At 41.1% G+C, this 25,570-nt stretch overlaps 1 protein-coding gene across 1 annotated transcript in view; it reads right to left on the bottom strand.

Moving 5' to 3' along the window:
- Positions 1-893: 893 nt before the first annotated feature.
- The window catches only part of LOC107291096 (cGMP-dependent protein kinase 1-like), a gene marked incomplete at its 3' end in the record, with an annotated part of 809,166 nt that continues 784,489 nt past the window's right edge, over positions 894-25,570 (bottom strand). Inside the window, exon 4 of the mRNA XM_015820058.1 lies at positions 894-999. Coding sequence (XP_015675544.1) covers positions 894-999 — 106 coding nt within the window. The remainder of the gene's footprint in view (positions 1,000-25,570) is intronic.

Genomic DNA, 25,570 nt, shown 5'->3' on the forward strand with positions numbered 1-25,570 from the left:
CATAAATTAAATTGAATTCCTAATTCTAAAATTAAGCAAATTTTTTAAACTTAATTTGGGAATGGTTTCTGCAAATTAAATCTTCATTCAAAACATTGCTTCCCCCCCCCCCAATGAATGCAGTAATAGAAAGTTTAGTTAAGGACTGAAAAACAATGTGAATTCTGTTACCTAGAGTAGACAACCTGAATGACTGTTGGCTACCTAAAGTAGCACTCTTTTTCTTTTTTGAATGAAGGAGCTTATAGTTCTGGCCTTTAATAACTTTTAATTAAAGGAGATTTGATACTGCATTAGGAAAATCAGAACTACTTGAATCCTTTTCAAGGGACTTAAATTCAAATTTAATAAAATTAAAATACGCATCAATAAATCTCTTTTCTAATTCATTTAAGTTCCATTTTGTACATCCCCAAAGCAAACAGAAATACTATATCTCAGAGATACATACTTTTAAAGTATATTATTATTAAATATTATTTTAAAAAGCATTAGGCCATGCTATGTTTTTAAGAGACAAAATTATTCTATATCTTGAATAAATCTTTTCTTAAAAGAGAAATTCCTAATGGATCTGCAAAAATTGCTCTTTCTATGATTGCTGTATTTATTCTGTTACTTACTTTTCATCTACCAACCTTAAGAGGAATAGCTACTATGATAAAAGGCAAGCAGTAATGAAGCTAAGATCTTCAGTCACTGCACCCTATTTTCCAGCTCTTATGCAATTCATGTAATTAAAAGAGCAAATTAAAAATGAGGAATATAAATGAGTACTCATTCACAAGCCCCCCCCCACCTACAAGACAAAAATATATATACAAAATTCTCCAAGCACGGTAATAAATGTAGTGTGTGCTTCCAAAAGACAAATACATAATCCAGTCCCATACCTTTTTAAAAATTCCATATACTCTGTATGCTTGATAAGGCCAGTCCTCATCATGATTGTTTGGAAACATTGCCGATCAATAGCCCAAAGTTTCACATTTACGAGAGCTGGAAAAAAAATAGCAAGTGGAATTTTGATTAGCATATTTTTATTTAAGAAAAAACTTTGTGAATTGCAGAACCAATGAGAAAACCTGAATGTTATTATTTGCTTTTTTTGGTTTTCAAACCAGGAAAAGAGAAACAAAATACTGTATATCGGGCAATTGATATTATGGTCTTCTTCATTAATTCCTCACTGTAATTTGATTTAAATAAATCATCTAAAATTGGAGGCAATTTTCTGGAGAAATCACACGTTAAAAAAAAGAGGAATATAATTTTCTTAATGAATGCCAAAAATCAATCACTTCTTATTAATTCCTTAGGCTCTCTTATGTCTTCAAGTGTTCAAATAAGTTTTTTTTTTTTTTAAAAAAATGCAGTCCACTAATGTGGTCTTGCACCTTCATTGAAAAAAATACTTAACATTGTCTAAATCACAACCGATGGGAAACAATCTATGTTCCAGTAGGCTACCTTTATATAAATGAAAGGGGTAGTTTAAAAAGGGAGCAGTCAAAAGGAAAAGTTTCAGCTTATTTTCACCAGTCATGTCGCCTTAGAATGGTGTTTCCCAACCTTAGCAATGTTATGATGTGTGGACTTCAACTTCCAGAATTCCTGCATACTCACTGGGGAATTCTGGGAGTTGAGCTACACATCTTAGAATTGTCAAGTTTGGGAAACACTGTTTAGAAATTGATGACTAAACTAGGAATATTATCATTTGCTTAAATACAATGGAAATGTTGTTTTAAGCCAGTAATGGGGGGCACTGAATATAAGACAAGATTGTTCAGAGATTAAACTATATTCAAAAGATCCTCAATTATAAGACTGGAGTGCTTCTTGGTCAGACACTGGGAAAAACATGGAAGGAGGTGACTTTGGGCCTGTCATTCTCTCTCATTTATATCCTAACTCACATCGTTGTTGGAGCAAAGTGTCATCTTGAACTCTTGAACAACAGGTGAGCTATAACACAAACAAATAAATAATCCAATTATACTAGAAAAATATTGAAAAATTTAGATGTATGCAAAGCAAATCCAAGAAGTTTAGAATTAAATTATGCTTCATACTTTTCAGCATGGTTTCCACCTGATTTTTGTTTTTATTTCCTCTAAAGCGGCCTCATGATAGTTTAATTCAGATGCTGATTGGAGGTTTAAAATCCCCCTTCCAGCTGCTTATTTTCTCAAATTCATCTCCTTATATACAGGGATGAAGGGAAAAAACCCCCAAATCTTCCAAGTTTGGGATATTTACTTATAAGGAAAAACTACTAGGTTGGTTGCCTGATACAGTACAGTATATAATTGGTGAAATATAACACATTGTAAGCGTCAGTGTGTTTAATGGAATATATTACTTCTTTTATAAATGAAAATAGGATTGCAACGTCAGGCAGCAAACCTATGCATGCATATTACAAAGAAAGTTCAATTTAATTTAACACACTTTCATTTTGAATAAGTATAGACAGAATTAGATTATAGTATTACTATCCAATTGCATACCTATAGAGAGAATGATTTCACTGAGTCTCATGAGGCTTATTGGCAGGTTAATGCATATCAGTTTGCAACCATAAAATCAGGAACGAACAATTCATTAAATCAGAAAAGAAGGAAAGAATGCCCAATTTTGATTTTTCTCTTGAAGCAACTGCTAGTTAAACAAATTAGAACAATTCTTCTACCAAATTGTGGAGTCTGCTCCACATGCTTTCACCTATCAGATGCATCAGTATGTTTTATATAATAATGAAAATTAGGCTAGGTCTTTTCTATTCCTAAGAATATTATTTTTATCATAATCATTTCCATCAGCATTACTACCACTTTATAAAACCTTAGTAAGACCACACCTGAAATACAGCATCCAATTTTGCTCACCATATTACAAAAAAGATGTCGAGACTTTGAAAAAAGTACAAAGTACAAAGAAGAGCAACTAAGATGATTAGTCCCGGAGACTAAAACATACGAAGAACGATTGCAGGAACTGGCTATGGCTAGTTTAGAGAAAAGAAGGACTAGGGGGGATATGACAGTAGTATTCCAGTATTTGAGAGGTTGCCACAAAGAAGAGTGTCAACTTATTTTCCAAAGCACCAGAAGGCAAGACAAGAAACAATGGAAAAAAGAAACAAAGGAAACTAATCAAGGAGAGAAGTAACCTGGAATTAAGGAGAAACTTCCTAAAAGTGAGAACAATTAACCAGGGGAAGAGCTTGCCTTCAGATGATGTGAGAGCTTCATCACTGGAGGTTTTTAAGAAGGGACTGGACAGTCACTTGTCTGAAATGGTATAGGATCTCTTGCTAGAGCAGGGGGTTGGATTATCAGACCTCCAAGGTCCCTTCCAGCTGTATTCTGATTGATTGATTCATCATCATCATCATCATTTCACTCCTTACAAAAAAATAGCTCATGCATCAGAAATGGGAGAAGGGTAGACAGAAGAAAGATTTTTTCAAAACTATGAATAGACACACAGCATGAGAGATTAAAAAAAGTTAAACATTCCAGTGATTTCATGTGAAATTTGTAAACTGTCTGCATTAGCTGTTTTGATTGCCATTTATCTTTTCAAGCCGGGATTTTCAATGCCCTGAATGAATTCATCAGCAGATGCATGGTGCTGCATAGCAAGTGCCCTGAGTGACATGCAAGATGACCAAAGGAATACAGAATGAATTGAGGAAGTGTGCTGTCATGAGTTTAAAGTGAGCTTAAACAATCACTTTGATGTCTGCCAATGGAATTTGTCATGTTGTTTCACCTACTTCTTTTTTCCTAATTCTCTAAATGCATCCATATGTTTCATATCACCTTTAAAAAAAAAGTTAATGCATTCTTTAATAAATCACCTTCAGTTTGGGTAGAAGACAGATTATCTATATATATACAGTACCTATATATACATACATTTACATCCTAAATGGAAATGCAATCCTAACATTTTCATAGCTCTGAGGTCATCAACAATGGAAGATTTTTCCCAGATAATTTGGGATAATTTTTATTTGGGTTTAACAACTGAACAGAATCCAAAACTAAAAGTAAGATTCCAAATTACATTTTTTCCAAAGCAGGTGTTTTAATACAATGTGAGGAAGACCATTTGCAAGGCAAAACTAGCAAATCTATAGCTTTGTGTATTACACTCATTTTTCCATACAAAAATGATAATCTAATCATAAAAAGGGTGATTTGATCAGCTAAACTTTAAATATATCCACACATCAATAAAGCGTATGCATGCCCTGGCTAATTCTAAATCTGTTGTCCTTGAAGTCATTCTAGAGCATTTAGAGTTTAATTATAAATATGTCTTACATTGCAAGGAAGAACATATGCTGGCTGGTGGACAGCATATGCAAAGGAAACAAGGAATCGGTAGAAAACCATCTTCCTTTCATTAATACTCCCCAGGAGAAGTGCCATTGAATTTCGATATCATGATGGCTCTTCTCCTAAAGAAACAGTTCTATATTTAATTGCAATATAATGGAGCCATTACTCCAAACTCTTTATAGCACCTCAATAATTATATCTATGGGTATCCGTAAGTAAAAGCTTCCGAGTTTAAAATGCATATTCTATTTGTACTTTGCCAGACAGAAATATACATAACAATAGAGAGGTGAGTATTAGCAGCTTCTCAGTAAGGCTTTACTACGAAACTAGACTTTACACAACAGAAATGCTAATGGATATAGTAACAAGTACAGGAAAGAAGATGTTTAAACCACAATAACACTAAATGCTTTTATAGACATGAGTGTGATGAGAGAAGTGGATACTGAACATTAACTCTCGTTTGCTGTCCTCCATCACCAGATCAATGGATCTTTGAACACATATTTAAAGTTTTTATGGCATTTTTTTCTTCATTATAATTATACAAATCAAAGTAGTCAGGAATAGTTTTCCCTTGCTGGTCAGACAAAAATAGGCAGTGAATTTGCCACAGTACCTTCAAAGGAGTGTGCTTGGGAACTCCTAAATGAAAATAGGCGTTTATAAATTTATAATTTACAAATGTACAAATGTGAATCACTAGAGTACCCATATTAGATATAAAAGACTAAAATGTTTAGAAAGTAAATGTTACTTGCTGCAGTATGATTCATGTGCACTTATCAATGCATTTGAAGATACTATTTATCTCCAAAAAACTAAGTGGAAGAAGGCAGAAGCGATAACTCACAATCACTCATCCTTTCTTGATCAGTAAAAGTGTCTCAAAATATTACTTCCTTCTCTCTCCCAATCATAAAATGCATCTCAGAGGGTCACTGCTCTATGATGCCTTCTGGGCTGACATCTGTTTTATCGTGTCATTCACAAAAAACCTCAGGGAATTCATTCTAATGTGCTTTCTGCCCAAAACAAGCCATCTGCTTTTTTGTATAACCATATGCCATTACAGCTCATCTACAGAGTCCTTATTAAAGACAGATTAAATCAGCTTGTACTGTAGTCTATCATGTCTAATGATTATGAGAACCGTGTGTTCATTCAGAATAAGCATTAAAATAGCCAGATCCTCAAAAAGGTTCAGTGAGTCTGCCTGGGGACTTTCCCCCAGTTATCCTCTTTGATTGTGGGAATACACCTACAACAATTTGGTAAATAACTGATCAGCTGCCCTTGAAGACATTCAAAGATGGGGAGGCATTCCAAGACGGATGCTTCAACACTTTTAGGAGAAACTTTCAATAAATCTGCCCCCCTGCTGCCCATGGGTCCCAAAATCAAATGAACCCATGACTAAAGTAAGGAAGCTTATAACAAATTATGGATATAAATTATGTTTCAGATACTTTAGCCATAGTGTTTATCAATGTGAACCAACTTTAAGATGTCTGGACTTCAATACTGTATGAGGAATTCTAGGAGTTGAAATTCACACATTTTAAAAATGTTGAAGTTGAGAAACATTGGTTTAAATGAAGGTCTGGATAGGCAGATCTTTCTAGGACTAACCAAGCTATAACTTAACATATTGTGCAAGAAAGGTCATTCTGAAGTTTCTCAGTTTCAAAGTGATCTTTGGTTTTTTAATTCATAAAATGTATGTTCCTTCATTTTTTTTCATTATCTCACTTGGTTTTGTTTTGGTATTAATTTTGATTATGTGTCAGATATTCAGTACAAATCAACTAAAATGTTCCTTTAGAGTAATGTAAAAATAAAAATAGGTATTTTTATTTCAAACTCCAGAGCATTTCTTCTTTGCAATAAAAATCAGATTTAAAATACTGCTGTGTAAATTTGCTTCTGAATACTATAAAAAGACTGAGATTTGATATTCAATCTATCTTAGAGAATAATATGAAGCCTGAATATAGTAATTTGTAAGTACATTAAAACAGTATGAAGTAAACAGCCTCCATATTTGTATACGACAAGTTGCCAGCATATGCCCTGAATTAAAAAATAAAATAAAATAAAATGAGAAAATAATGCCATCTGAAAAAAGCACCAAAATTGCACAACAGAAAAAAAGATGTTCGCCCATACAAGTAATAGGTTTATTTTCGCAAGCTGCCACTCTAGGTTCAAAAACGGCAAAATGATTGTAGAGTATATATGTAATAGAAAGCTGTTTGTAAAACACAAGTAAAAAGGATAATTCGTTTTCATATTGTAAAACAGATTAACTTTTTAAACTTTTAAAACCAACTTTTTAAAAATTGATGTTTGCTACTGCAGTCAGCCTTACAGAGGCTAAAGCTACTTTTAATATTACCCCTTAATTGCTCTAAAAAGGTTAAAACATCTAACAGTAATGTGATAAAACATGTCACCTTCTTTTCTTGTAGCTATAAGTCAGTGGTCTTCAAACTTGACCCTTTTATGACTTGTGGACTTCAACTCCCAGAATTCCTCAGCCAGGCATGTTGGCTGAGGAATTCTGGGAGTTGAAGTCCATGTCATAAAAGGACCAAATTTGAAGACCCCTGCTATAAATCAATGACCTTCTGCAGAATCATAGCTTTATTCTAATTGGATGCGAGCAATAAGTTAAAGCTAGGTGTTCTCAGAAAATTAAATGTTTAATTTTTATTTATATTTAAACTAAACAAAGGGGACAGTGAGTTAATTGATACAGAACATCCCTGTCCCCAGCAATCAAAAAATTATAGGGTTAGCAGTGCATGTAACATAGATGTGTGTGTGGACAAGAATATCAACCTTGCTGTCAAGCAAAATCAAGCTTTTAATAGCGAGTGCCACACAAAGTGCACTAACCAAACAGGTGGTAATAAAATAGGGGAACTCAGGCACCACACAGGTTGTGTAGAAAGTAAACACAAGGTCAGTCATAAAGGACTCAAATGTCTATACACCAATGCACAGAGTATGAACAGTAAACAGGGTGAACTAGAAATTCAGGTAAATGAGGGCAGATATGATATTGTTGCCATTATGGAAACATGGTGGGATGAAACCCACAACACGGAACACACAGCTGGGGGGATTTAAATTATTTAAAAGAAACAGACCAAACAAAAGAGGAGGTGGAGTTGCTCTCTATATAAGAAATAACTATATCTCTACAGAAATAGAGCACAACAATGATGAAAACTGTCTTGAATGCATTTGGGTCAATATAAAAGGGGGGGGAATGACATTGCCATAGGTGTATACTATAGGCCACCCAACCAAACAGAGGAAATAGATGAACTTTTTGCTAGTCAGCTAACTAAGTTATGTAGGAAGCACATCACCATAGTAATGGGGGACTTTAATTACCCTGACATCAACTGGGAGACAAACTCTGCACCAAGTGGAAAATCAAACAGATTCCTGACAAACCTAGCAGACAACTTTGTCTCCCAAAAAGTAGAGAAGGGAACTAGGGGATTAGCCATGTTGGATCTAATCCTCACTAACAGAGATGAAATGATAGAAAGTGTTGAAGCCACAGGAACCTTGGGGGGAAGTGATCATGCAATATTGGAATTCAACATTATGGAAGCACAAGCAATAGAACACAGTCAAACTAGAGTCTTGGATTTTAAGAGAGCTAATTTCAATAAACTTAGAGAGAGCTTGGGAAGGATTCCATGGATGAGAATCCTCAAGGGGAAAACAACTCAAGAAGCTTGGGAAATTTTGAAAAGTGAAATAATAAAAGCCCAGCAAAGAAGAAAAATAACAGCTCTCAAAAGAAACCAGCATGGCTGCATAAAGAACTCTCTGATAAATTGAAAGATAAAAAGGACAAGTATAAAAAGTGGAAAGAGGGGCACATAACTAAAACAGAATTTCAGCAAATAGTCTGAGCCTGCAAAGATGAAGTGAGGAAAGCTAAGGCTCAAAATGAACTAAGGCTTGCGACCAAAGTAAAAAATGATTAAAAAAAAGCTTCTTTCAACATGTAAAAAACAAGAAAAAAGTTAAGGAAATGATTGATCCATTAGTGGGAGAAAGTGGCAAGAAGGTGACAAGCAACATGGAGAAAACAGAACTATTTAACTCATTTTTTGCATCTGTCTTTACATATAGGGAAAAAACAGTCCAACCTATCAAAAACAGTACCATGAAAAATAGATTAGAAACACGTTAAGATAGGCAAGAAAATGGTAAGTGAGCACCTATCCAGCCTAGACGAGTTCAAATCACCAGGACCAGATGGATTACACCCCAGGGTTCTCAAGGAACTGGCAGATGTGATCTCAGAACCACTGAACTATATTTTTCAAAGATCCTGGAGCACTGGGGAACTACCAGAGGACTGGAAAAGAGCTGATGTAAGTCCCATCTTCAAAAAAGGGAAAAAAATAGATTCTGGAAATTATAGACCTATCAGCCTGACCTCAATACCTGGGAAGATTCTGGAAATGATAATCAAACAACGAATCAGCGAACACCTAGAGGCAAACAAAGTCATTACTAAAAGCATGGGTTTGTCAAAAACAGATCACGCCAGACAAATCTTATTGCATTCTTTGACCAAGCGACAAAATTAGTGGACCAGAGGAATGCTGTGGATATAATTTACTTGGACTTCAGTAAGGCATTTGATAAATTAGATCACAACCTACTACTTGATAAGATAGAAAAATGTGGGTTAGACATCATCACCACCAGATGGATTCGTAGCTGGCTGACCGGCCGTACTCAGTGTGTGGTCCTCAATGGAACTACATCTACATGGAGGGAAGTGTGTAGTGGGGTGCCCCAGGGCTCTGTTCTAGGCCCAGTGCTCTTCAACATCTTCATGGACGAGGTGATAGATGGGGAACTCATCAAATTTGCAGACGACACCAAGCTGGCAGGAATAGCCAACTCTCCAGAAGATAGGCTTAAGATACAGGAGGATCTGGACAGACTTGAACACTGGGTGCTATCTAACAAAATGAAATTCAATGATGAAAAAAGTTCTACATTTAGGCTCAATAGTAGCAACTGTGAGAGGGATTTCGGAGTCCTAGTGAACAATCACTTAGATATGAGCCAGCAGTGTGCTGCAGCTGCCAAAAAAGCCAACACAGTGTTAGGCTGCATTAACAGAGGGATAGAATCAAGATCATGTGAAGTATTAATACCACTTTACAACGCTTTGGTAAGGCCACACTTGGAATACTGCATCCAGTTTTGGTCACCACAATGTAAAAAAGATGTTGGGACTCTAGAAAGAGTACAGAGAAGAGCAACAAAGTTGATTAGGGGTCTGGAGGCTAAAACATATAAGGTTGCTGGAATTGGGTATGTCTAGTTTAATGAAGAGAAGGACGAGGGGGGACATGATAGCAGTATTCCAATATCTCAGGGGCTGCCACAAAGAAGAGGGAGTCAAGCTATTCTCCAAAGCGCCTGAAGGCAGGACAAGAAGCAACAGATGGAAACTAATCAAGGAGAGAAGCAACCTAGAACTAAGGAGAAACTTCCTGACAGTTAGAACAATTAACCAGAAGAACAACCTGCCTCCAGAAGCAGTGAATGCTTCAACACTGGAAGTTTTTAAGAAGAGACTGGACAGCCATTTGACTGAAATGGTATAGGGTTTCCTGCCTGAGCAGGGGTTGGACTAGATGACCTCCAAGATCCCTTCCAACTTTATTATTATTATTATTATTATTATTATTATTATTATTATTATTATTATTATTATTATTATTATTATTATTATTATTATTATTATTATATACAATTGGAGCTGGTTAGTATTTGGATAGGAATACCAGATTTGTAAATTAGAAAACATAACTGAAGGTGAAGCATTGCTAGCAGAAAAAGTATTAACACTGTCAACATTGCCTATTGGGACACTTATTAATTCAGGGATAAAGGGTTGGATAGTACTCTTGATGAAGGATCAGATTTCAATTTCTTCTAACTACCCAAATATATATCAAAATTAACTTTTTAATAGGATAAAGAAAAATAAAGTAATGACAAAGTAATTATACACAGTTAAGTAATATTCCTTTTCTTGGATAAAATAAAAAAGATTTAAAAACAGATGAAATAGTAGAAATTCACAATAACCAATTGTGTATAAAAATGGATGCTACACAAATGATCCCAATACAATCATAAATTAATCTACCATATTAGAATGGATATTTTAATCAACAGGATTAGGTATGACTTTGATGCAAGTGCTTGAGATTAGTGACTTCTTATATAATATTAAGAATTCATAGTAGATATAAAAATTATTTGGACAAGGTTTTTAAAATCCCATTGAAGTATTACAGATTGCCTCCAAAAATGTACTGTTCTATTCAATATTGTTACACTAACTCTTTTCTAACTACTTCTCCCTTTGTTCATGAACAATAGCATACACATACAAACACACACACATTCATACTGTATATAAACTTATAAACTATACAAAGTAATGCATAATTTGGTATTAAATATATGGCTACTAAAGCTAATACATGGACCTGATTTATATAACTAAAAAGGAAAAAGAAGAGTTTAAACATTGCAATTGGTTCTTCCAGAAACAATATGATATCCTTTACAAGAACACAAAGGTCAGAGACCTAGAAAAAACCCTTTTGTAGTGTACAAGAATTCACAAGCAAGTTGTCAATTTTGAAGTTGCCAACATACACCTAATATTTGGGGTCTACAGAAGACAGAAGCAAAAGCCAAAATGTAGCTTAAAATTATGACCTACCAGAGCTATAATTCAGACCAATACTTCTAGCTTCCAAAGCTTTCCTACATGCCCCGATTGCTATGGGATTCTCTACTGCTACCTTCCGCTCCAGGGAGGCTGGACCTATTTGATTGGTCTGACTTCCCCTTCAGTGACTGATGAACCAAAAAGGTCCATCCATCACTTTCAGAGGTAGCAGGGAGTTGTTCTTGTTGGTCTGCTGTATGATCCTTCTGAAGCTTTGGTTGCCGCTTGGAATAAGGGGGCGGATGAAGCCTTGGTTTTCATTACACCTAGGCGATCTCTCTTCTCTCCCAAATACCATCACTTTTTGTGGCTTACATTAAATGGGAAGGGAGTTGTCTAGAACGTTGCTGGCTCTCAGTGAAGAACAAACATGACTGAACATAGGTTAGAGCCATTATTAAAGCCTATTTTATGGCAATAAAGGTGGTGAAGTGCCAGTACTTCTCTGCCCTTTGGTGAGATGGGCAGCTATACAAACAGTGCTAATTTGTGTTGACTGTCTGTAGATCAGAGTCTTGTATATGTACCTTTAGTGCTTTGAACTCAACTCCTGTTCCTGGTTACTTGCACCTGATGGTTAGTGACCATGAGACAGCAAAAACAACCATAAGCCTCTGCTCAGGTAAGGAAAGAAGATCCATTTTAGGTCTTGTCTGGCACATAATGGGAAGAATTATATCCGTGGCAAGATATGAAGAACTTTAGTTTCCTCAGTTTGCCAGGTTTTCATAGCCAGCAGTAAATTTTCTTTCTCCAGGCACAATCTCATATTCGTCAATTGACTTAATCTGACAGAAGATTCTCAGACGCAGTTTGAAATCTTTATTACAGACAAGAATTAAGCCTTATAAACAGATGATTTACCCACAATAATGAGAAAAAAAGGTCAAAGTCTTTATATGGATTTGTGGTCCAAAGTTAAATTCTAAGCTTTTTCCTTTATTTACAAGTTAACTGGTTCATGGTTGTTTTCTTCAAGACCTCTTCAAGACCAACTAACATGGGTTTACATCAAGGTTCCATCTAACTTGAGATGAGATGGTTCTTGCCTCATCAGCCTGATTCATTACAAAACTTTCATACTGAAGGACAAAGTTTTGGGCTACAAAAATCAGAATCAGAACCCCAATAGATAGCAGCAAAGAGTAAACAATTCTTCTATATTTCTGGTGTTATTTTAGTAGCCCATGTAGGTTTAATGGTGCCAGATATTATGAATTACTTGCATGGCAAGGGAGAGGAAGAAGTCTAAGGATTCCAGTATGAAATATTAATTTTAAGGTAACAAGAACTGTCTGGTAGATATAGCATAATAGAAAAATGAATGTATTTCAGAATTGGCAGGATTGATTGATTGATCACATTTCTGAACTATACATCTCCCTCAAAGTGAAGAAAGTTCTGACTAGACACATTGAAGAATTGAAAAACTGAACATTAGTAACTTTGAAAAGAAAAAGAAAAAGTATTAAGATAAAGACCGGAAAGCAATAAATATAAACCATAATAAAAAAGTGGCTACTTTTTCCTCAGGCAAAACATTTCAATCATTGGGGGGGAAAGAAGAATTTTCATAAAATAAGCAATTTTTTTTGAGGATGGATAGGAATAGATGGAAAGAAACTGCGACAGAGACGTTTCACAGACAGCAAGGCCAGTGGGAATCTACTCCGTACAATAAATGAAATATATTTTATTGAACAGTTTGGTTGCATTGTTTAATAGCAGTAAATTGTATTGAATTCTTTTTTTATAATAATTTTATTAATGTTTACAAAGATAACAGACATGGAAACTAAGAATAATATAAAAAGAAGAGGAAAGGTGAAGAGGAAAATAAAAAAATATATTAAAAAAAGAATAGAAGAAAAAAGATATGTAAAAAAATGACTTTCCCTTCCTCCAGACAATACAAACAACTTCAGTAACATATTTACTTTTGTTGATATTTCAATAAAGGGTATCTTCTTCTCATATTTCATCTCTTATCAATAGACAAATTATAACAAGTTATCATTCAGTCCTAATCATCTTATCTTTTGGGTGAGGCACCCAGTCTACCAAATATAAATCAGTCTGTTCTGTTATAAAATCCCTGAAGGGTGTGAAGTTGCCCTCCGGGGGCCGGGTGGGTGTGGCCAGGGTGGGTGCAGCCTACTGGGTGGGCGTGGATGAAGTGGGTGTGGCCTACTGGGTGGGCATGGCCAGCTCTACATCATTCACGTCAAGGGCACCTGTGGGGGCCTGGGCAGGAGTGGGACAGATCTGAGGGTCTCTGGCAGAAGGGGGTGGGACCGAGGCAAGTGCCAAGGCATGGTGCATTTCTTCATTCCTTAGAAAGGGTGACACCTCCCCAGCATGTACCCAGGGGGCGGGGCCGACATGGCAGGGGCTGGTTCCTCGCTGTTTCCAGACAGCCTTGTGGAGCTAAGACTGAATGTGTTTCAGCATAGACGGCCACCACAAAATTGTACATTGGCTCCCGGCCGGCTTGGGCCAGGGCCAAGGCAGCGGGGGCCTTTCCCTCACTGTTTCCAGGATGGCTTCGCAGGCCACATGAATGCACTTCGCGGGCCGCATCCAGCCCCCGAGCCTTGTGCTTGACATGTCTGATATATATTGTAACTTTAAAATAAAATATATTAGTTTTATATTTTTTTCCTTTCCTTTAATACTTTCTCTAAGAATACCACAGAAGAAATCTCTTCCCGTCTCATATCTGGTATCTATTTGTGTGCCTGTTTGTGGGTGTGGGGCGGGGTTTGTTTCTAGTAGCTCTTAATGATCATATAAATCCACTTCATATTATTCCCATTTAATTTTTAAAAGCTTAATTGTTAATCCCTTCAAATAAGGGCCCACAAGTTGATTTCATATCATTTTATCTTTGTCTCATCTGAGAAATTTCCCTCACATCTTTTTTGTTAAGCCAAAATAACAAATCTATTCAAGTCACTCTTATGATTTATTATTTTAACTCCTTTAATTATTAAGATATCAATTGGTTTCACTTGTAAATCTTGTGATGTGGATTTTTAAATCTACTTTCAGATCTAGATTCAAATGAACTCAAGCCTCTATTTTGTCCAGTAAAATCTGTTTCTCTTCAGTAGCCTCCTTTAAATCTATTTTCTAGTAGCAAACAATCTTAACAGTAATTTCTGAGTTCCCAAATAATCTTGAATTCTTCCACGTCTCCTTTAATTATAATCTTTATAAAAGATCTCACTAAAGAAACAATACTTTTCTTGTTTTCCTTTGAAGATCTACATGCATCTGCAGCAAGTGCTATTTCTGCATAAATCCTAGGAAAGCTAATGTCAGCACAAAATATGTAATTTCTTTATGGAAGAAATAAAGTAAAAATACAATAAATACAATGTCACTGTAAAATTAAATCACCATGTTTTTCTTGGTAAGGTCTTCTCCATAAAAGCAACACCAGGAAAAAAAACAAAACCTGCTAATTTCTTTACTGTTATATTGCTGCTAATAATTAGAAAGAACAATTACATTAGCAATGAAAATAGTGCTGAGATATATTGTTTTATAATTACTTTCCTCATTAAACATTAGTCCATTTTGTATCCACTTAATGCATCACTGTTATGTACTGAGCTTAAACTAGGAACAGGTGCAAAGAAACAGTTAGCAGACCACGTGGCCTGCTAGCCAGACTTACTGTCTGGCTGATCATTAGTATGCATTTGAGCGGGAGAATACCTTGCATTCGGCTTAGGGTGCTGACAGCACCCTAAGCCGAATGTATAAAAAGGGGCGGAGCCATTTTGTTCTGAGTTCTGTTTAGCTGCAAATAGAGAAGTACCTGTTTGTGAGTCCTGCCTTTTCAATGCCTACCAACGCAAGAAACAGAACAATCACCTTTAGAAAACACAAGATAAACTTGTGTTTATCCTTCTTTAGAGCAGGAAGTTACATCTTCTTGAGCAAATGGTGGAAAACCTTTCTACTTATAAATAGGGAATATCTTCAAGTTCTTCTGAATATTGTGGTATCTATTTCAGTGTCAGCTGACTATAACATATAAATGCAAAGGTAGAAAATTGTTTTCACATATTCTGTCATCTCATATCTTTATTCTAAGCTATATAAAAGGAATGCTTTAGTAAAAATAATGACATGTCATTGATTGGATCAAGGTTTAGAAATAATTAAACTAAGGCCTTTTATTGACCTCGAAACAGACATCCTAGAATGTGAAGTGAAATGGGCCTTAGGAAAGCTGAGCAACAACAAAGCAAGTGGAGGTGACAGTATTCCAGCTGAGCTATTCAAAATCTTAAAAGATGATGCAGTAAAAGTGCTACACTCAATTTGCCAGCAAATTTGGAAAACTCAATAGTGGCCACAGGATTGGAAAATGTCAGTTTACATTCCAATTCCAAAGAAAGGCAATGCCAAAGAATGTTCAAACTATCGCACCATTGCACTCATTTCACATGCAAGTAAAGTTATGCTTAAAATCCTACAAGCTAGACTCCAGCAGTATGTGGATCGAGAACATCCAGAAGTACAGGCAGGATTTTGAAGAGGCAGAGGAACTAGAGATCAAATTGCCAACGTATGCTGGATCATGGAAAAAGCTAGAGAGTTCCAGAAAAACACCTACTTCTGCTTCATTGACTATGCTAAAGCCTTTGATTGTGTGGAACAAATTGTGGCAAATTCTTAAAGAGATGGGAGTACCAGACCATCTTATTTGTCTCTTGAGAAACCTATATGCGGGTCAAGAAGCAACAGTGAGAACTGGACATGGAACCACTGATTGGTTCAAAATTGGGAAAGGAGTCCGGCAAGGCTGTATTCAGCCTATTTAACTTATATGCAGAGCACATCATGAGAAAGGCAGGGCTAGATGAATCAAATGTTGGAATTAAGATTGCTGGGAGAAATATCAACAACCTAAGACAGTGATGGCAAAGAGACCAAGTGCCCAAATTGCAACCCAAAACCCACTTATTTATCGCCGGGTGCCAGTTGGGCATGGCCCACTGGATGGGCATGGCTGTGGTGGTCGTGGCAGACTGGGTGGGTATGGCCAAGGTGGGCATGGTCACCTCGATGTTGCTCATGTGGAGGGACGCCTGTGAGGGCCGGGCAGGGTTGGGGGAGATCCAGGGGGTCTCTGGCAGGTGGGGCAGTGGGCAGGAGGCTCATCCTGTGGAGTAAGGTGAGGCAAGGCAAGGCAGAGTGGGGATGCCATTGTTGCAGGGCAAGGAGAGGCAGGGGCTGGGGCAGCTGCTGCCTGACACCATCGGCCCGCACACACAGAGGCCAGCGAGTGCATGGGGGCCGACAGTGTCCATCAGCAGCCACAGCCTGCCGGCCCCTCGACCAGTGCATTCTGGGGCTCTGCAGCCCGCCACCAGTTCAGAGAAGCCGCTTCTGAGCTGGACGGCCGGCCAACAGCTGAGGAGGTGATGCAGTGGTTCGTGCCCGGGAAAAGGAGAGCATGTGAGATCAGGAGGGATGGGATGGGGGGGAGGGAAACCAGCCGTGCTGGGATGCATCTGGCCACGTGAACTCGGCGAGTTAGCAGACGGCTGGTTGAAGAGGGACAGTTACCATTTCTGGGGCAAGGCGCGCGTGCCCACAGAGAGGGCTCTGAGTGCCGCCTCTGGCACGCGTGCCATAGGTTTGCCACCACTGACCTAAGATATGCAGATGATACCACTCTAATGGCAGAAAGTGAAGAGGAACTAAAGAGCCTCTCATTGCAGGTGAAGAAGGAAAGTGCAAAAGTTGCCTTGAAACTCAATATTAAGAAAACCAAGATCATAGCATCCGTCCCTCTCAATTCCTGGCAAATAGATGGGGAAGAAATGGAGTAGTGACAGATTATATCTTCCTGGGCTCCAAGATCACCACAGCTGGGGACTGCAGCCAAGAAATTAAAAGACGCTTGCTCCTGGGAAGGAAAGCTATGGCAAATCTAGACAGCATACTAAAAAGCAGAGACATCACTCTGCCAACAAAAGTACGTGTAGTCAAGGCCATGGTTTTCCCAGTTGCAATGTATAGCTGTGAAAGCTGGACCATAAGAAAGGCTGAGCACAAAAGAATTGAGGCCTTTAAACTATGGTGCTGGAGAAGACTCCTGCGAGTCCCCTGCAAGGCAATCAAACTGGTCAGTCCTAGAGGAGATCAACCCTGACTGCTCTTTAGAAGGCCAGATCCTGAAGTTGAAACTCAAGTACTTTGGCCACCTAATGAGAAGGAAGGACTCACTGGAAAGAGCCTAATGCTGGGAAAGATTGAGGGCAATAGAAGAAGGGGACGACAGAGAATGAGGTGGCTGGATGGAGTCACTGAAGCAGTAGGTGTGAGCTTAAATGGACTCCAGAAGATGGTAGAGGACAGGAAGGCCTGGAGGAACGTTGTCCATGGGGTCGCGATGGATCAGACATGACTTTGCAACTAACAACAACAAAGCCTTTCACTGAAAACACTGAAGTTAGATTAACTTTAGTTCTACCAGTTTCAACAAACCTACTCCATTTAGAAATATTTTGATTTGGTCCTTGTTGATACATATAATAAATAAAAATAGCAGAAATAGGATCCGCAAACCTTGGAAAACAAGATGTATTAAGTGGAAACAAGTGGAAATTAAATCCAGATAAGACTGGGGTCAATAGGAATCTGAATTTGGCCTTTCTTAGCCTGTTTTAGATGGGATTGCAGGGCTAATTGCAGCTTGAAAGTATTCCTTAACCCTAAGCTATCACTAGATTGGCAGATGTCAGCTGTGACAAGAAGTGTATTTATATATCGTATCTGTGGCCTATATCTAGAGGACAAACTCTATCAATTAATGTTCTGGTGGAATCAAAGCAATCCAAATCATAGCTAAATCAAAGAAAATGGTCACCCACAATTAACAGCAGGATAGAGAATCTAAGCAAGGTTGTTGGCAAGTTTCTCTTAATCCATCAAAACAATCATAGATATAGAAAACATAGAATAGTGGATTAGAAGGGACCTTGGAGGTCTTCTAGCCTAAGCCCCTGCTCAAGCAAGGTGTTGTGTCCTGAGCCTGTAGAAGCAGGCTCGGGATGATACAAGAGTCCCGGGCATTTGCAAAAGCTGCCCGGGACCAGACTGAGCAGCGCCGGCCTTGCACGCATGTGCAAGGCGGGAAAAGACTGCCTGCTATTGGTTGGAATTGCCTGGGGATCCGGGGGTATAAATAGAGGCCTGCGTGCCTCTGCTCTTGTTGGTTGTTAGCTGTAGAGAGAGAATAAAGATCTGTTAGCAAAATGCATTGCTTCCTTCGCCATTATTCTCCGGACTTAACACTGGCGACGAAGGTGGGATTTAGTCTAGACAGCTAGGGAAGCTTGAAGACTCACCCCAAAGAAGTCCGGAAGAGGGACGACGGCGTTGAAATCAGCGTCTATCCTGCCAGTACAGCATCGCTGGAGGGTGAGTGCAGCTGAAGAAAACCCTGTCCCTTGATCATGGCGAAAATCGGTCGTTTATCTGAATTTGATGTCTCCCACCCGGAGAAATGGGAATCTTACGTTGCAAGGGTGGAGACTTACTTCCGCGTGAATCAGATGAGGGAAGATGGTCTAAAGGCTGCAACAATGTTGTGCGTTTGTGGGCAAGACGCCTTTGAGATCGCCGAGAATCTAGTCGCCCCGGCCTTGCTAGAAACTGTTTCATAATTTGATCTGAAGAAAGTTTTGAAAGAACACTTCCAGCCCAAGCAATCTGTTATTGCTTGGAGGCACACATTTGAACTGAGAGATCAGTGAGCTGGGGAATCAGCAAAAGAATTTATTGCAGCCTTGAGAAGAGCGGCTAAACCGTGTGAGTTCAAGGATCTAGAAGAAAGGCTGCGTGATCGTTTTGTGTGCGGACTGAGGAACAGAGACTTACAGCAGAAGCTGTTTGCTAAGGAAGATGTCTCTTTCCAAGATGCTCTGCGAGAGGTTACAGCAGAGGAAGCTGCAGGTGGAGCGGTAAAGAATCTGCGGCCCACTCGAAGCGCTCCAGAGACTGCAACCATCCACAAGGAGGACGTGCGGGAGGATTCGGAAGAGGATCCTGAAGATGAAGTGGACAAGCTTTATCAAGCAGCCGGAAGTAGGCCCAAAGATCGTCCGGACAAAGGCCCAGCTGAGCTTCGATGCTTCGGATGCAGAGGTCGCCACAAGCGAGCGGAATGTCGGTTCCGTTCCGCCATCTGCCGAGCGTGCGGAAAGAAAGGCCACATCGCTGCGGTTTGCCTGGGTCGACAGAAGGTACAACCGAAGGAAGAATTGAATCTGAAAGGTACCAGGGTCCCCAGCCAAAACAGGGTGGGTTTCTGTGCAACACGCAGGAATATATTAAGAATAGGCACACACAAACCCCTTAAAAAGAAATTGTCCCTTAAAGTAAGACTGCAAGGAGTTCCATTGTCGATGGAACTGGACACAGGGTCTGCCCTATCCATAACTTCCCTCAACACATTTCACAAAATCTGCAGCAGCAGTGGCCAGAGAGCTTCGCTAAGGCCTTCTAATATAATCCTTACTGATTTTCAAAATTCTAAGGTGTGTGTTTAGGGGGAGGCCAGCCTTAAGGTACAGTATAAGAATTTTGAAGGCCCCTTAGATGTGCTGGTTGTGGGGGGTGAGCACACGAGTCTGATTGGACTCGATTGGTTTGAGGCCTTAGGAATCCAGGTAACAGGGCTGCACAAATTGCAAACGGAGACCCTTGCAGATGTCTGCAAGGAGTTTGCAGATGTGTTCAGTTCTGAGCTAGGATCCTACGAGGGACCTCCAGTCTCACTAAAGCTAGAGTCAGCTGTATAGCCCATAAGGGTTAAACCTAGGAGAGTACCATTTGCTCTTAAGGGCAAGATTGATGCTGAACTGGACAAGTTGCTCCAGCAAGGCATATTGGAGCCTGTAGACTCCAGCCGTGGGAAACTCCCATTGTAACGCCTTTAAAGGCAAATGGGGACATTCGTATTTGTGCAGACTACAAGTGCACACTAAACAAGGCACTACAGCAACATGCTTATCCTGTGCCTGTAGTGAGCCACATTTTGGCTTCTCTTAAGGAGGGTAAGATTTTTGCAAAGCTTGACCTGGCTCAAGCATATCAACAGTTGCCTGTTGATGATGCAGCAGCAGAGGCTCAAACTATTGTTACACATAGAGGGGTTTTCAAGGTGAAAAGGTTGCAGTTTGGGGTGAATGTAGCCCCTGGCATTTTTCAAAGTGTAATGGAAAACACCCTGAGGGGTATTCCTGGTGTGTGTCCTTATTTCGATGACGTCCTCATTGCAGGGGACTCAGCTCAAACACTGGCAGAAAGGTTAAGGGCTGTTTGCTTCGTTTCCGAAGAGCAGGCCTTAAGTTAAAACAGGACAAATGTAAGATTGGTGTCCATTCCACTGATTTCCTGGGGTTCAGGATAGATGCTCAGGGTATCCATCTGTCTGATGCTAAGCTCAAAGCTATTCAGCAGGCTCCAAGCCCTAAGTCTAAGAGTGAATTACAAGCCTTTTTGGGTTTATTGAACTTCTATCATGCTTTTCTACCTCACAAAGCTGCTATTGCTGAACCTTTACACAGACTTCTGGATAAAAATGCCTGTTGGCAGTGGACCAAAGTCCATGAAGCTAGTTTCAATGAGGTTAAGGCCTTGCTTACATCCATTGCGGTGCTAGCTCATTTTAATGAGCAGTTGCCAGTGTGTCTGGCTTGTGATGCTTCCCCCTATGGTGTGGGTGCTGTGCTTAGCCATCTGACGGCTGATGGGACTCAGGTCCCTATGGCATATTATTCTAGGACATTGTCTGCTGCTGAGCGTAACTATGCTCAAATTGATAGGGAGGCTTTGGCTATTGTGGCTGGAATTAAAAAAATCCATGATTTCATCTATGGCCGCCACTTTACGGTCTTTACTGACCACAAGCCTTTGCTGGGGTTGTTTACTACGTCCAAACAAACCCCACCTATCCTGTCCCCTCGCATGCTGCGATGGTCCATTTTTTTGTCAGCTTATGACTATTCACTAGTTCACAAACCTGGCAAAGAAATGGGTCATGCTGATGGCTTAAGTAGGCTGCCATTGTCTGCTGTGGAGCCTGATCCTGCCTTTGCTGTGCATATATTGTCCATTCAGGATTTGCCAGAGTGTCCCCTTAATGCTAGGGATGTGGCTGCTGAAACTGCCACTGATCACACGCTTAAACGCGTGCTGACATGGGTGCTGTCAGGTTGGCCTGACAGGTGCCCAGAGGAGGATTTCCAACGCTTTTGGGTCAAGAGGCACGAGTTGTCCACGTTCAATGGCTGCATCCTCTGGGGTTCTAGAGTTGTGATTCCGGCCTCATTGAGGTCGAAAATCTTAGTTTCATTACATGAGGGTCACCCTGGGATTGTCAGGATGAAAGCGCTTGCGCGCAGCCATTTGTGGTGGCCTGGCATTGATAGAGCCATTGAGGCCCAGGTACATGGGTGTCATGCATATCAGCAGTCCAGGCCGGAAATGCCTCATAGGTGGGAGGAAACACACACTCCATGGTCTAGAATACATATAGATTATGTATATAGATTATGCTGGGCCCTTTCAGGGGCAATTCTTCCTGGTTGTTGTAGATAGCCATTCCAAATGGCTGGAAGTTGTGCCCTTGTCATCCACCACTACTGCCAAGACCATCCAGGTGTTAAGAAACATTTTTGCTGCCCACGGTCTGCCAGATGTTTTGGTGTCGGATAATGGTCCTCAATTTACTTCTACTGAGTTTCAGGTTTTCCTACAAGCCAACATGATTCGCCACGCTACTTCGGCTCCATTCCACCCTTCCACCAACGGTCTGGCTGAATGGATGGTCCGCATCGCCAAGGACGCTCTCAAGAAACTGACTTATGGCAACTGGCATCACAGGTTGGCTGACTTCCTTCTAGCCCATCGTACTACTCCGTGCACTGCCATGGGTAAGTGCCCGGCTGAACTCTGTTGGGGTCGCCGGCTTGTGACTAAATTGGACAGGCTGCATCCGGAGCGAGTAGCTTCACAGGTGTCCCAGCCGCACCCACCACGGGTCCTGCAAATGGGTGATCCTGTCTGGGCCAGGAATTACGGGCCTGGACACCTCTGGGTCCCGGCTGTGGTCTGCAAGGTCTCAGGGCCTCTGTCCTACGAGGTGTCCTTGGACGACGGCCGCGTTCTTCGCCGCCACATTGATCAACTACGTGTGAGGTGGGACTCGCCTCGGTTTCCTCCTCAGTCTTCTCTAGGGGGGGAGGAGGAATGGGAAATGCATTCTGGGAATCAGAATCAGCAGCCGACACTGGCTATTGAGGACAACATGGGTACGCAACACCCAAATTCTGCAAGTGCTCATGGGGAAGGGGACAAACAGACACCCCCACACTCACTCCAGCCTGGGAGTCACACCGGAGGTATACTCACTACCCACAACTCACCAACAATACTCCAGACAAGGAGACTGACTGGAAGCATACTCATAACTCACAACATACAAGAGAGCAGGCACAACAGGTTGGGGACTTGCCCTTTTCAGCAATGGCTCACAGAAGGAAGTCCCCACGCATTAGGGCTAACAGGGAGGTATCCTTGGACCCTATCATGACAGAAAGGAGCCAGGAAAATTACACACCTTCAGGGAACATTGAGATGAGTTCAGAGGGCTCAGAAAACTCCCTAAGAGGTAGGTCAACCAGGTATAGTGAACAGCAGAGTCCTGACTACCGGAGCCTAGGAGGCGGGCAGGGAAGTCAGGCAGCAGTCATAAGACAGCCACAGGGTAATTCACCTAGTGTGGAAAGCAATGGTGGGGACACTTCAAGCTCTCCAGGTCCGAGAAGGTCGCTACGGGTCAAAGGCCCTCCCAAATACCTTGCAGATTACGTGAGGTGAGCAAGAGTTATAGAAATCTGAACAAGAGGTCCAGGCTGGTTAGCTCTTAGGAAACTGGGTTGGGCGCATTGGTTCTCAGAACGACAGAACGACCCCATGCTTCTCGCACTCTGTGCATTTAATGCAAAAGTTAGTAAACACATGCTCTACCAAAGGTGGCGTCCATGTTGGGCGCAGCATTATTTTATCTAGGGGGGAGGGGTGCTGTGTCCTGAGCCTGCAGAAGCAGGCTCGGGACAATGCAAGAGTCCCGGGCATTTGCAAAAGCTGCCCGGGACCAGACTGAGCGGCGCCGGCCTTGCGCGCATGCACAAGGCGGGAAAAGACTGCCTGCTATTGGTTGGAATTGCCCGGGGATCCGGAGGTATAAATAGAGGCCTGAGTGCCTCTACTCTTGTTGGTTGTTAGCTGTAGAGAGAGAATAAAGATCTGTTAGCAAAATGCATTGCTTCCTTCGCCATTATTCTCCGGACTTAACACAAGGGACCCTATATTAAATGTGTAATGTATTGGCCACAACTGTTTTAAATCACTTGCTTAATGTCTGACTTATATTGGTGTATTATTTAACAGTTGCTGTTACTGAAAGCCAGACTGGCTGTCTCCAAGCTGATAATGAGGTTTGGGGCAGGAAACTTTACTTTAAACCTATTGGTTGCCACCTAGAGGCTAACTGCATAAATAGCTGTGCAGCAGCCTTTAGGGCTCCTTCTGTTCTGAGTTAATAAACTTGTTGCTGTTTCAACACTCTGCCTCATTAAATGCCTAAAGAACCGAAGATATAACATTGGCGACGAGGATGGGATGTGCTGCTTCATTGACAGAGCTTGATGTCACTAGGGGGTGAGGTCAGCACAGAGCCTGACAGGAACTACGTTCCCCCCCTTGGTCTGCCAGCAAGCCACGCTGGAGACCACCACGCCCTAAGGATCCGTCCTAGGGCCTACACAGAAGCCAGCAGCGCAAGGCATTGAACGCAGAAACAAATCACCATGGCGAAGGTCAGGAAGCTCGAAGAATTCAATGTAACTCACCCGGAGAGATGGGCGTCCTACATCTCCTGCATCGAAAATTACCTCCACGCCAACCAGGTCTCCAAAGATGAATTGAAGGCCGCGACACTCCTCTGCATGTGCGGCCCCACCACTTTCGACATTGCAGAGAACCTGGTCGCCCCGGCGCCACTCGAGTCGGTCACCTACGCGGACTTGAAAAAAAAGCTTCGAGACCACTTCAAGCCCAAGTTATCCATTATAGCATGGAGGCACGCTTTTGAGCAGTGGGAGCAACAACTCGGCGAGTCTGCAACAGAATTCATTGCCGCTCTTCGTCAAGCATCCTGACTCTGCAATTTCATGGATTTGGAGGAGAGACTATGAGACCGCTTAGTCTGCGGACTCCGGAATCGAGAACTCCAACAAAAACTGTTCACTAAGGAGATTCCCTCGCTACAAGAGGCCTTGAAGGAGGTCATGGCAGACGAAGCCACTGGAGGGGCCGTTAAAGTGCAGCGGCCCTCCAAAAGTGCGCCAAGCACCGAAGCCATCCACCACGAGGACGCCGAGTGGATGGAAGACACCGACTTAGACTACAAAGTCGACCAGCTATGAAAGCACCCGGAGAAGGGACTGCAGCCAGCTGGGAAGGTAGTTCCATTCCTTAGATGCATGGGCTGCAGAGGCCGGCATCAATGCGTGGATTGACAATTTCGAACTGCAACGTGCCGGGCCTGTGGCAAACCAGGCCACATCGCCGCCATCTGCCAAGGTCGTCAGAGGGACCGCCCGAAAAAAGACGCATTCAGGAGAGGTACTGGGGCCCCGGGTCAACACTGAGTAGGGTTCTGCTCCAGCCGAAGGAGCATATTCCGGACTACAGGTCAAGCTTCAGGGAGTTCCATGCAAGATGGAACTGGACATGAGCTCAGCCATGTCCATCATTTCACAAGGAACATTCAGGCACCTATGCCATCGTAGCAACAGATGGGCCAAGCTCCAGCCGTCTAATCTACTACTCACAGACTTCCAAAACTCCCGAGTGGCAGTCAAAGGCAAAGCCACACTTGTGGTGGAATTCAAGGGGTTCAAGGGGCCACTAGATGTCGTAGTGGTGAAAGGTCAATGCACGAGCCTCATAGGCTCGATTGGTTTGATGCATTGGGCATTCAAGTAACCGGCATTCACCGAACACAAGCGATCTGTCTGCAGTCTGCCAAGAGTTCACGGATGTTTTCAGTTCTAGTCTAGGGGATACAAGGGTCCTCCGATCGCCCTCAAGCTTGATCCTATGGTAACTCCAATACGGATCAAGCCTCGTAGAGTGCCTTTCGCATTAAAACCTAAAATCGATGCAGAGCTGGATAAGCTAATGGAACAAGGGGTATTGCAGCCCGTAGACAGTGGGGTGTGGGAGACCCCCATAGTAATGCCATTAAAGGCCAATGGGGAAGTACGAATATGTGCTGACTAAAAGTGCACCCTCAACAGGGCACTTCAACAGC

The sequence above is a fragment of the Protobothrops mucrosquamatus genome, unplaced genomic scaffold (assembly GCF_001527695.2).
Source record: "Protobothrops mucrosquamatus isolate PMUCROS unplaced genomic scaffold, P.Mucros_1.0 scaffold1048, whole genome shotgun sequence".
In the NCBI taxonomy this organism is placed as follows: domain Eukaryota; kingdom Metazoa; phylum Chordata; class Lepidosauria; order Squamata; family Viperidae; genus Protobothrops; species Protobothrops mucrosquamatus.